The sequence below is a fragment of the Choloepus didactylus genome, chromosome 24, assembly GCF_015220235.1.
Source record: "Choloepus didactylus isolate mChoDid1 chromosome 24, mChoDid1.pri, whole genome shotgun sequence".
In the NCBI taxonomy this organism is placed as follows: domain Eukaryota; kingdom Metazoa; phylum Chordata; class Mammalia; order Pilosa; family Megalonychidae; genus Choloepus; species Choloepus didactylus.
The window spans coordinates 3,741,427-3,755,242 of record NC_051330.1 but is presented as its reverse complement, the minus strand read 5'-3'; the positions used below and the strand labels follow the sequence as shown (position 1 = coordinate 3,755,242).

At 37.8% G+C, this 13,816-nt stretch overlaps 2 protein-coding genes across 2 annotated transcripts; both read right to left on the bottom strand.

Annotated features, from left to right (window-relative positions):
• Positions 1-212: 212 nt before the first annotated feature.
• On the bottom strand, positions 213-1,154 carry LOC119519765 (olfactory receptor 2M2-like). The gene has a single exon (XM_037817506.1). It carries the CDS (start codon positions 1,152-1,154, stop codon positions 213-215), a length of 942 nt encoding a protein of 313 aa, XP_037673434.1.
• Positions 1,155-9,456: 8,302 nt separating this feature from the next.
• Positions 9,457-10,392, bottom strand: LOC119519764 (olfactory receptor 2T2-like). The gene has a single exon (XM_037817505.1). It carries the CDS (start codon positions 10,390-10,392, stop codon positions 9,457-9,459), a length of 936 nt encoding a protein of 311 aa, XP_037673433.1.
• Between the last annotated feature and the right edge of the window lie 3,424 nt (positions 10,393-13,816).

Genomic DNA, 13,816 nt, shown 5'->3' with positions numbered 1-13,816 from the left:
TAAAAATTAACAAAGTAATGTTTATGTTTATTAATCAAAGATCAAATAATATATCTAATCAATTAGTTAAATAAAAATTATTTTCACAGTATAGACATAGAACTATTGCTAACAATAAATGTGTCCTGATTCATAAACCACTCCTGAATTTTATGGGCAGAAACTGTTTCCAGAATTACTAGGCAAACAGAAACTGTCAAAATTATTTAATTTTATGATAACACTGTTCCTAGAATTTTCTTCAGAGCCTTCCCAACCTCCTTGTTCCTTAGGCTGTATATAAGGGGGTTCAACATAGGGGTGAGGATGGTATAGAAGACAGAGAGAAACTCATCTTGCTTTGAGGTGTGCAAGGATCTGGGAATCATGTAGATGAAGATGGTTGGAACGAAGTATAAAAACACCACCATCAGATGGGAAGAGCAGGTGATGAGGGCTTTGTACCTTGCCTTAGTGGAATGTAAGTGGAGAACACAGAGAAAGATAAAAAAGTAGGATGCTAGAATAAGGCTAAGGGGGATCAGGATGAGCACAACTCCAGTCACAAACACGACCTTCTCATAAGTTGAAGTGTCCTCACATGACAGCTCAAGGACTGCCTCTAGCTCACAGAAAAAATGGTGGACTTCCCTTGATCCACATCTGTGAAAATGCATGGTGTATATGGTTTGGATCAGAGAATTGAGTGCACCCCCTAACCAAGACACAATGGCCATCTGTAGGCAAACTTCAAAATTCATAGTGACTACATACCGCAAAGGGTTAGAAATAGCCACATACCGATCATAGGCCATCAGAGTGAGCAGAATGCACTCACTGCCTCCGAGGGTGGTGTGGAAATAGACCTGAGTCACACAGCAAATGTAGGAAATATCTGATGTTCCTGAGAAGAAGTTGGTGAGCATCTTGGGGACAGTGGTGGAGATGAGGGAGATGTCCATGAGGGAGAGCTGGCTGAGGAGAAAGTACATGGGGCTGTGGAGATGGGGATCCAGAGAGATGAGGAGGACCAGGGTGGTGTTTCCTGTGATGGCAATAATGTAGACAAGGAGAATCGTGCAGATGAGGAAGCCAGCATGGCTCATTTCCGGAAAGAGTCCAAGGAGGGTAAAACCCTCTACAGAAGTCTCATTTTCTCTTCCCATTTTTTGCATGCTACTAGAGAACAGAGGGAGAAACATCACATTATCATCGAATGAAATATTTATTATGAAAAAAGGTGTTGCTGTGACTCTACAGTAAAACCAACTGCCACAACCCTATGCAAAATCCAACCAGGAGTAATCAAAGAGTTGTGCATTCAACACCACATTCAATTTAAAAAACATTTTCATTGCTCCACAAAGAAAAATCCCACACCTATATACCACTGTATTATTGATACTTAGCATTGTTATACTAACTTTGTTGTGATTTATGAAAGAATATTACAATATAGAGTCATTGATTGTATACACTGGATGGATTTTATGGTATGTGAATAAAACTGTTTTAAAAAATCTAACCAGGAACAGGAAGGGAAAGAGGTTTTAATTAACATTTGACTTTAAAATTAAACATATAGATCAAGTCTAATAAGGTAAACATTACCTGGTTACCTTCTGCATTCATATATTGAAGCATAACATCAAAATATTGGGTTGTTTGGAAATTAACATTTATGAGATGTTTGGGAGGAATTTGAAATTCATGATTCTTTCAATTGCAATGCATAAACGCCTAACATACTCCTGTCACATGAAGATGGACGGAAACTTGTTAAACTTTTCAGTGTGTCTCTCATGTGAACATGTTCTATTCTCCTACTTAGAAAAATTGCAGATGTTTTTGGTGCTCTAATTTCCCATGAATTGGAAGGTTTTCTCCATGCACATATTTCCAAACCATCTGAATCTATGTTTGCATTAATTGTATAGTTATTGCTTACAAAAAACCTATAGCAATATTTTGTATGAAGGAAAATTGCTCACTCTATTACCTATTAATAAAAATAGATTTCCTTTCTGCACAGGAATGCATCTAGGAAATACAATGCTTTCTTCTGTTCTCTTTTCTAATTTTAGAGTATTGAAAAAGAGTGTGTAATACTGTGAGATTGAGGTCTCCATAGTTTCATTGTAGGTGGCTCTTCCCAACTTTTTACACAGGATTAACCAGAAGAGCAGATGCAGGTTATTGTATGATCTTAACGATTCATTATTCTAAGAGTCATCCTAGAGCACAATTTTGAGGTGACTGGCAGCTGACACAGATAATCTAATCTTGTGATCACCAGAATAACTCCATACAATTCTTTATACATGTTTTCTATCTTGTAGAATGGCAAGAAAGACAATTGATAGATACTGTGGTCTCGATGTCAGCTTGCATATGCTTGCCAGTTGGTCTTTTTGGTAAAATCTTATGTATTTCCCAGCACAACTTCCTGCCTTCCAGTTTGAAAGGTGCATTGGTTAATTTTTCAGTATTAAATTTATGCCGATTCTATTTAACTGAATGCAGCTACTTCAGATTTTGCAGCACATTAAACTAACAGTGAAGGTTAGAAAAGATAAGACCAAGTTTTCTAGAAGAAATGGGAACAACATCTGACATGTCCTAAGTACTTTCTAGGTCTAGGCAACGTCAGCATTGTCAGACTTTAAAACCATGCACGTCCCATCACCCTGGTTGCTCTACAGTTTGATAAGTTCGTAAGTTTCATAGAGGGAGATACGGTGACTGCATCTTGAATGCCATTAAAAGAGTTTGGACTTTCAGTAAAGTAGGGAAAGAGACAAGAGATTCTTTAGTGGAAGCCTATGATTATGAGCAGATCTGTCATTATTTGGGCCATCCAGAAAAAAGTGAGCATGTTGGATTATAAAACTGAACGCAAAAAGACCCTTACATGGTTTTAAACCACACTTACAAACACACCTGAATCCTTCTAGTGTGTTGCTGCCCTGCTTTATCTCATCATAAACTTGCCTTGTGAGATTAAAGTTTTAGAAGTAATATTCATTTCTTGTGCTCATTCCACATTCTACAAGCCATGGGGTATGTTGTATTTCTTCATCAAATTGATCTTGATGCGATTCTTTGGGTAAGTGATTTCCACCTTCTGACTTTACCTGCTTCATTGCACCTGGCGTTCTATGACCTAGGGGTGGTAAATGAGCTTGGTGATTTAGGAGGTGACTGAAGAACCAGCCATGAATAATCAGGGGACTTGTTGCCCCCAGAGGAGTCTCCTCAGGGACTTCTAAACTTGGCCTTCATTGTACCATTTAATTCATCAGGTTGAAGTACTGGTTCTGGAAGAATAATTTCTAGTGGATAATTACTGTATTTTGGGAATAGATTCCCTTCCATTTGCTCATCACCAGCACTTTCTAGTAGTTAAGCTGAGACTGTAGAGGACGTACGATCTTTTGCGTATCTTCAGATTCTATTCAGTGTTCTCTTCCACAGTCAGGAAGTTCTTATTTGGTAAGTATAGTGTCAAAGATACTAAACATATCCCCCAAATCAAGTTGAAAGTGGAAGAATCTCCTGCAGGTATTTGGAGAGCAAACTTGACTAACAGAAACATGTGAAGGTCATTGATTGAAGGTCTTCCTTCAAATAGTCATGTGGATTATTTTTAAGCTTTGTAATTGTTTCAATAGTGGTTGGGGTAGTTTAATACAAACTACTCTGTCATGAGGGAAACTGGAAATCGGTAAAGCCCTGAGCAAACATTAGATTTTCAGTGGAATAGTGATTATCTTTTAATTGAATTGTATACTTAGGAAATTTTACAGAAACTTCAAGTTGAGCCACAAATATATTCAAATTTCAAAATATTTGCAGCTAATATTTTTAAATATTTTCAAACCATGGATTAATATAAATATAAATAAATCTGAAGACGTTTCTTAAAATCTTTCTACATCCAAAATTCTCCATAAGGATCAAATAGATAATAGAAGAAATTAGAATAAACTGTTATTGATTTTAAAATTCCCAATGCTTATATTTTTTAACATGAATAGAAATATTACAATTTGAGGAAATGCCATCAGAAAAGGCTAGAACACAGAATAAAGAAAGATATTTGAGAAACATGGGAGACGAACTGTTTAAATTTAAGCACAGTATCTACATTGAACAACAGTGGGTAAGATACCTGGAGAGATTGGGATCCATGAAAATGAACAGAAGTAGAATAATAACAGAGAAACATTGTTCTGTTTTTTGGATTTTCGTACATTATTATTAAATGAGCCACAGTTGGTAAGACACTGAGAAACACTAGAAACTATTTAGAGTGATATTCACACAACATAAGCTTGGTGTCCTAATATACCACTGAGTTGCAGCATATGTCACCAAGTCCTTCTCCCATTTTAGGCATTTCCATAATTGTAAACACTTATTTATTACCAATGAGGCTGTGTGAACCCTGATCACACATGAAGGTCATGCCACAGACTCGGTCAGATCACATGGTTGTTGGCAGAATCCTCTTTTCAGTCCTGTTATTTGATGACTTGTTTATGCAAGCACAGCACCCCCCACAGTTGCTGGTACTTGGATGACATGTAAAGAATGTCCACTCCCCTTCTGGAGTGAAACCAACTCAGTTGTCCAAAGTATGTGGGGGGACTAGGGGAGTCATTCATGGCCAGAACCATCACATGGTATCTAGTCATGATGAAGGCTGCGTGCAGTAAATGGAAAACCGCCTGGAGAACACGAGAGCTTAAAATGGGTAGGGTCATACTACAGGCAGTAAACCTGAGGCAATTTCAGTTTTCATTAAAACAGAAAACTAAGATCATCAGCACCATATTCCTCAATTAAGATCCTCAATTTAGTTTCTAGAATTACTTCAGTACACAACAAACCCAGCCCCAACCCATCAGTACATTGTTTGAAGAAGGCTAGGTTTCCTTGAAGAAATACTCTGCATTTCCAAAGTACTAACATACAATATGCTTTACATGGTTGTTTTGGAGGGTGAACAGGTGAATTATCAAGAGATTAATACATTGGGAAAAAGGCATCTAGAGATGTGAGGGCTACTATTTCTAGAGTGACAGCTGATATTGACACTGAGTCTGAAAAACAATCATCAGTTCTCTATAAAAGCATGAATGATTAATATGAGATGCAACAGAACTACTGGCCAAGCCTATTGCACAGTAGGGATAATGTTTCTAAAAGGCACCAAAATTGACATAAATCTACTTAGCCAATGAAATAGACTTAACTTTTATTCCCTGACTGTGCCATAAATCTCACTGTGGTAGTAAGAGCCAAGTGGAAGCCTTAGAAATTGATTAACATTTACAGTTATTTAAAAATTCATCCAGTATTTGGGGATGAGTTGTAATGATTAACACCACCATTGGAAAATCAAGGATGAAAAAGTTTACTTTCCATCACCTCCTTATTTAATGCACAGTGCAGCCCCTAATAAAGAAGATGGAATGTGACATATGATATTGGACTACCATGGGCCTAACCAAGTTGTATTCTATGTCCTGTTGCTGTGCTGCATCTCCTATGTTTATAGCAAAGTGCATTTTAACCTTTAAGCCAGTTACTATGTTGAGTATCTTCTTTTTAAACCTCATCACTAAAGATGATCAGACCATTTCTCTTTAATGTGTGCCAAGGTAATGTTTGTTCTTCTGTTTCTGTCACAGTATAGTCTGTAGGGTCATCAATTATCTTTCCTTCCCACAGAATCTCGCAAAGTTGCACAGTATTGATGAGGCCACCTAAACTGGACCTGATAAACAAGTTAAGTCAAGCCCTTGTGATGCCCTGGTGAGACATAACAGTTTCAAAATGTGTGAAAGGTAAACACTTCAAAGACTCGGGGTTCTGCTGTGTTGGTAGAGCTTTTAAGGTCATAAAAGTTTGCGGCAACTGAACAATCCCTCTAAGGAAAAGGACACATTGTGTCACTGGATGCCCTGTCCATGGTATCATGAGTAGTGCTTTGTGGCCTCCTTTGGATTTTAGAGGTGGAATGTACAACACCTAGAAAAAATAGTCAAATCTCATCTATTAGGTGTCTGGGGAGGCTGCTATTTTCTCATAGTACCAAGAGCAAAAGAAGGCTTTGTAAGAAGGTCCAAGCTGCCATGAAAGTTGCCTTCCCTCTTAGGTCATAGAATCTAGCAGATACAATGTACTGGAGGTTTCATGGTAGATCAGGAATCAGATTGGGTTCACAAAACCTCAATAACGGTGTCACAGTAGACACTTAGGTTTGGATCAGGGCCATGCCATCCTTAAAAAAGAAATTGTGGCAACTAGAAAAGCTGATCTTGGAGTTCTACTAGTTTGCAATAGGAACTGAGAGCCTCATCATTCCCCTGCAAGTGAAAATGTCCTCAAATCCTAATATGCTGTGTACTATCAGACACATAGGCCTAAATTGAGGCATGCACCACAGACATTAAATACAATATGGGAGCAATACATCTGGGATTGGAATGTGAATGTCCAGAAGGCACAAAGGAGTGCACAAGTAATTGGTTGAAACCCCCAGACAGTTACTTCTATTACAGCAGCGTTTCATGCTACACTCCTTCTTGTGTTCTCAATTAGTGGTCTCTGTGACCTGCTGACTGAAACAAGAAATATGGGGCAGGATCATGAGTGTATTTTCATGAACTGTGTATGAGAAACAAAAATGAAAATTTGTTGCACAACATCCCTGCTCAAGGGTGTCTTGGGAATCATGAGGGGAAATTATCTGCATGGACAGTGGTTTTCAGAGTCCTTGGCCACTTGTTTTTAATGGAGAGAGAAACAGCGTGAGGCCTAAGCTTTTGATGGTACATACAACTGATCAAGGCTCTGAACTGAGTAAGATTAGAAACACCAAAACAAGGATAGCTGGGGAAAAACTCATGTCTACAGACTCATGGATGGACAAAATACAGCTCATATGTACAAACACTGACAAATACTCCAAATGTGTATTTTCCTTCTGTCACTGAAGTTTCTCATTCAGCACCATTATCTATGTGCTTTAACAGGAAATCTGATTTATGAAAATTGCATCCCAGATAAAACAGCATTGAATAACGGGCAAACAATGGTGACAAAAGGGCAATGCATGTCTCATGACCACAGACTCCATCTCCTACCTTATGTCATATCACATGGAAACAGTTAGCTTACTGGGATGACTGATCAGGTAACATGTATCTCAGAGACAAATCTTTCATGTTTGGGGCAGTGTGTCCTCCAGGATGCTCTCTATGTGCTGAGTCAGCTCCTGGTTAATACATGCCCCTGAAGCAAGAATAAGGGAGTCTGGGGACCCCGAGGAAGAATTATGGAATCACTCATGCAAATTTTGCTCCCAGTCTCTACAGTATTAATCTCTATGGCTTCCAGTCCTGTTTCCTGCTTTTAGGGTTTCTAGTACAAGTTCCACTGAATGCTGTGACAGTTTTCTGGTCCCTTTGGGCTCCTCATCCCATATGATGGATCAGCAGAGGGAGAAAGCAACAATAATCTCAGGCCTGTGAAAATTATGGCCAATGGTGATGGAATCCTGTTTGGGATTTGATGGGGAAGATGGTGAAGATCAAGGAGGGTCCTGGGATCAGCAGCTACATCAGAGGTGTAATTTCACTCCTTGCCCTCCCATGTTAAGTCTTTGATACAGATTGTAGCTCTGCATCTGTTGGGAGATAGGGGTTGAGGTCAGGCTTCATGGGGAGCAAGAGCTGATCTGACCAGTGCAGAGGGGACCTTACCGAGTGCACTGGATGATGTAACTCACACCCTCTGAGCCTCTTCTCTTAATCCAGCCATGGTGCAGGGGACTGTTCCCCGCAAGCTTCACTCACTTCACCCTAAAGGTATTTCATCTCAAGTGTGCACTGCCCATCTTTCCTTTCCACTTCAGGTTTCTACAGAGCCACCTCAGTTCTGGGATCACACTCAGCGTGCACACATGTACAGTTGTAATATGGGGGAAGGGTGTTAAATTCTTTGTAGGAAACTTTTGTTAGAGAAAGATGAGACTATATAGATAAATACTCTCCCTACGAATTGTGTGGGAATTCTTAGAGGCATTCTGTTTGTTCCTTAGAAATTCTCATGTGATATAACTTTTTCCCTATTTTACTCTTTTGTGTCCTTATCTCCTACTACTTGGACTTACCTTCAAATAAACTACCTGTGTATTTGTGATTTAAACAGATCATGCTTTGGGAAAAACCACACAAATCTAACTGACAATATAAAGGACACCAACACTTGATCAGAGTTTCTCACACACGTTGAAATGACCCAGCATTCAAATACAGAAATTGAGTCAATCCACTTAGAGGAGTGGCACGCTTTTGACCACATACCTTTATGAACAGAGGCCTATAAAATTGTGGAATATTGTGACATTCATCAAGGTCTTAAATATATGACAGAAAGAAGTGTCAAATGAGAAATGTTCATGTACAATTTTATGCACTCACAACAGTTTTCCAACAAAGAAGAAACACCTCTATTTCTTCCCACTATAATACAGTTATAATTTATGATGATCATTGTTACTAAAATGATTTCAAGTGAGAATTTTGCTGAAAGAACACAATATTAAGTTAGTATACATGTATTTGGATCAGAACCAAATAGCATGTTAGTAGTAATTATTAATATTCTTGATTCCTAAAAAGAAAAAGTATCTGTGATACTGTGGGAAATACTCAGGAATTTAAGTTCAAACCATAGAATTTTCATCGAACATCTTGTTCAACTTGGGAAAATAATAAACCTCCATCCTTAAGGATTACTGATTTTTTCAAATCATAAAAAGCAGAACAGAAGTTCTGGAATGAAATCTCTATTGCTTGGGTTGCTCTGCTGTAGTATCAGATGAGCAGAAAGAAGCACACATAGTTGAAGAATGCATTGTAATTGTGAAAAACTATAAAATCTGTAATGCCTATTTTAAAATTTAATCCAAATTCCATCCCAATATGTTGCTTATATGCCTGAGATCTCATATTAATGGGTGGCTTTACATTCTATTTGAAGTAAATTTTAGTAAGGTAAGAGCCTAGCTACCTATGATCATTGTCATTAGCAGATAGAAAAAATAGGTGCAGAATAAAATTAATCCTTTGGACTAACTTTGTGTCTATTTGTTACTAAGTTAATCAGCTAAATAACCACTGTTTATCATAGCTGATTGGCATAAATCCAGCACTTAATAAGTGGCAGGATAAAAATGAACAAAGCAGTGGCTACATTTATTAAACATGTGCCAAATTATATATCCATTGAATTACACAATAAAACTATTTGATGATTTTAATAATAATCACATAGCCAGATTTAAAAATTGATAAATGAATAAATATATCCTGATTCACAAATAAGTAATGTAACTGATGGCTATGAATTTTTACTAGAATTACTAAGTAACTGGGGACTCCAATGTTATGATCCTATTTAGAATTAGACTTTTCTCAGAACTTTCCTCAGAGCCTCTCTTACCTCCTTGTTCCTTAGGCTGTATATGAGGGGGTTCAGCATGGGGGTGAGGATGGTGTAGAAGACAGAGAGACCCTGCTCCTGCTCCGTGGTGTGCAAGGATCTGGGAGTCATGCAAATCAACATGGTTGGACCAAAGTAGAAAAGCACCACCAGCAGATGGGAAGAGCAGGTGGCAAGAGCTTTATGCCTTGCCTTGGTAGAATTTAAGCGGAAAACAGTGAGGAAGATAAAAATGTACGAGGTCAGAATAAGGCTGAAGGGAGTAAGGATCAATATGACTGCAGACATAAACACAACTTTCCAGTAAGTTGAAGAGTCCTCACATGACAGCTTGAGGACTGCCTCTAGCTCACAGAAGAAATGGCGGATTTCTTTTGAGCCACATCTGGGAAAGTGCATTGTAAATAAAGTTTGCACGAAGCCATTTAGTGCTCCCCCTAACCATGACATAATGGACATCTGCAGACAAGTTTCAGAATTTACAATAACCACATATCTTAAAGGATTACAAATAGCCACATATCGATCGTAGGCCATAAGTGTGAGCAGAACGCACTCACTGCCTGTAAGGGAGGAATATAAATAGACCTGAGTCACACAGCCGATGTATGAGATAGCTGACATCCCTGAGAAGAAGTTGGTGAGCATCTTGGGGACAGTGGTGGAGATGAGGGAGATGTCCATGAGGGAGAGCTGGCTGAGGAGAAAGTACATGGGGCTGTGGAGACAAGGATCCAGAGAGATGAGGAGGACCAGGGTGGTGTTTCCTGTGATGGCAACAACATAGACGAGGAGAATCGTGCAGATGAGGAAGCCAACATGTCTCGATCCCGGGAACAGTCCAAGGAGGGTAAAACCTACCGTGGAGGTCCCATTTTCTCTTCCCATGTTTTGCATACCACTAGACAACAGAGGGACAAACACATCATATTATCAAACTATTAAATATTTATTATAAAAAAGGTGTGGCTGTGACACTATAATAAAACCAACTGCCACAACTCTGTGCAAAATATAACCAGGTGTAATCACAGAGTTGTACATTCATCATGACATTCAATTTGAAAAGACTTTCGTTGCTCCACAAAGAAAAATCCCACAATTCTTATACCACCTATTATTGGCAGTTAGCAATATTATAGTAACTTTGTTGCAATTTTTGAAAGAATATTACAATATAGAGTTATTAATTGTACACACTGGATGGATTTTACAGTGTGTGAATAAAACTGATAAAAAAATCTAACCAAGAAGCAGATGGGAAAGGGATTTTCTTAACATTTGACTTTGATATTAAACATCCGGACAGAGTCTGATAAGAAAAACATTACGTGGTTACTTTCTGCATTCATGTTTTGAGGCATAACATCGAAATATTGGGTTGCTTGGAAATTAGCATTTATGAGGATGTTTTGGATGAATTTGAAATTCATGGTGCTTTCAATTGCAATGCATAAACAACCAACATCCTCTGTCATATGAGGATGGGCACAAACTTGTTAAACTTCTCAATTTGTCTCTTATTCAAACATGTTCTATTTCTCCTACTTAGAAAAATTTTAGATTTTCTTGGTTCTCTAGTTTCCTGTGAATTTGAAGGTTTTCTCCATACACATATTTCCCAAACATCTCCATCTATGTTGGCATTAATTGTATAGTTATTGCTTACAAAAAACCTATAGCAATATTTTGTATGAAGTAAAATTGCTTACTCTATTATGGTATTAATAAAAATAGATTTCCTTTCTGCACAGGAAAGCATCTAGGAAATATAATGATTTCTTCTGTTCTCTTTTCCAATTTTAGAGTATTGAAAAACAATGTCTAATGCTGTAAGACTGAGGTCTCCATAGTTTCATTGGAGGTGGCTCTTCCCAACTTTTTACCCTGGATTAACCAGAAGAGCAGATGCAGGTTACTGATGAACTTGGAGACTCCTTGTTATAAGAGTCATCCCAGAGCACAATGTTGAGGTGACTGGCAGCTGACACCGATAACCTCAACTTATGAGCATCAGAATAACTCCATACAACTCTTTATACATTTTTTCTATCTTGCAGAATGACAAGAAGGATAATTGGTAGATATTGTGAAGTCTCGAGGTCAGTTTGCATATGCTTGCCAGTTGGTCTTTTCTGGTAAATTCTCATGTATTTTCCAGCACACCTTCCTGCCTTCCAGTTTGAAAGATACATTCATTAATTTTTCAATATTAAATTTATGCCAACTCCATTTAACTGAACACAGCTACTTCAGATTTTGCAGCACATTAAACTAACAGTGAAGGTTAGAAAAGATAAGACCAAGTTTTCTAGAAGAAATGAGAATGACATCTGACAGGTCCTAAGTACTTTTCTAGGTCTAGACAATGTCAACATTTTCAGACTTTAAAAACTCTCAGTTCCCATCACCCTGGTTGCTTTACAGTGTGATAGCTTCGTAAGTTTCATAAAGGGAGATATGATGACTGCATCTTGAATGCCATTAAAAGAGTTTGGACTTTCAGTAAAGTAGGGAAAGAGACAAGAGATTGTTTAGTGGGAGCTTCTGATTAATGAGCAGATCTATTATTATTCGGGCCATCCAGAAATAAGTGATCATGTTGGCTTATGAACTAAATGCAATAAGACCCTTACATGGTTTCAAACCACACTTACAAACACACCTGAATCCTTCTAATGTATTGCTGCCCTTCTTTGTCTCATCATAAACTTACCTTATGAGAATAAACTTTTAAAAGTAATATTTATTTCCTGCGCTCATTCCACATTCTAGAAGCCATGGGGTATGTTGTATTTCTTCATCGAAATAGATCTTGATATGATTCTTTGGGTAAGAGATTTCCACCTTCTGACTTTACCTGCTTCATTGCACCTGGAGTTCTATGACCTAGGGGTGGTAATGAGCTTGGCGATTTAGGAGGTGACTGAATAACCAGCCATGAATAATCAGGGGACTTGTTGCCCCCAGAGGGGTCTCCTCAGGGACTTCTACACTTAGCCTTCATTTTACCATTTAATTCATCAGGTTGATGTTCTGGAAGTATAATTTCTAATGAATAATTACTAGCATTTAGAGAATAGATTCTCTGCTCTTGCTCATCACCAGCATTTTCTAGTAATTATGCTGAGACTGTAGAAGATGTATCATCCTTTGTGTATCTTCAGATTCTATCCAGTGTTCTCTTCCACGCTGTCAGGAAGTCCTTATTTGGTGGGTATAGTGTCAAAGAGACTAAACGTATTCCCCAAATCAAATTGAAAGTAGGAGAATCTCCTGCAGGTGTTTGGAGATCAATTTTGACTAACAGAATCGTGTGAAGGCCACTGATTGAAGGTCTCCCTTCAAATAGTCATGTGTATTATCTTTAAGCTTTCCAATTGTTTCAATAAAGATTATGGTACTTTAATACAAACTACTCTGTCATGTGGGAAATCAGAAGTCGCTTAAAGTACCAAGTGAACATTTGGTCTTCAGTGGAATAGTAATTCTCTTTTAATTCAATGGAGTATTTATAAAAATTTACAGGAACTTCAAGTTGAGCTACAAATCTATTCAAATTTCAAAATATTTGCAGCTAATACTTTTAAATATTTTCAAACCACGGATTAATATAAATATAAATAAATATGAAGATGTCTTTCAACATCTTTCTACATCCAAAATTCTCAATAAGGATAAACTAGATAATAGAAGAAATTAAAATATACTTCTATTGATTTTAAAATAGCCAATGCTTTATATTTTGTAAAATGAATAGAAAAAATTACAAATTGAGGAAATGCCATTACAGCAGGCTAGAATCTAGAATAAAGAAAGACATGTGAGAAACCTGGGAGACTAATTCCTTAGTGTTAAGCACAATGTCTACATCTTAAGCAGATGAGATATCTGGAGAGATTGGGATCCGCGAAAATGAACAGAGGTAGAATAATAAAAGGGAAACATTGTTCTGTCTTTTGGATTTTCATACATTATTAGTAAATCAGCCACTGCTGCTAATCCACTGAGAAAGATTAGGAAATATTTAGAGTGATGTTCACAACCCGTAAGCTTGGCATTCCCCAGCCTTTATTTCCTGATACAGCACTGAGTTGTAGCATATGTCACCAAGCCCTTCTCCCATTGTAGGCATTTCCATAACTGTAAACATTTCTTTATTATCAATGATGCTGTGTGAACATGGTCATACAAGAATGTTGTACTGCACACACAGAGTCACATAGTTGCTGGCAGAACCCTCTTTCAGTCCTGATACTTAATTTCTTGTTTTTGCAAACAGCACCACCACAGTTGCTGGTAATTGGATGAGATGTGAAGA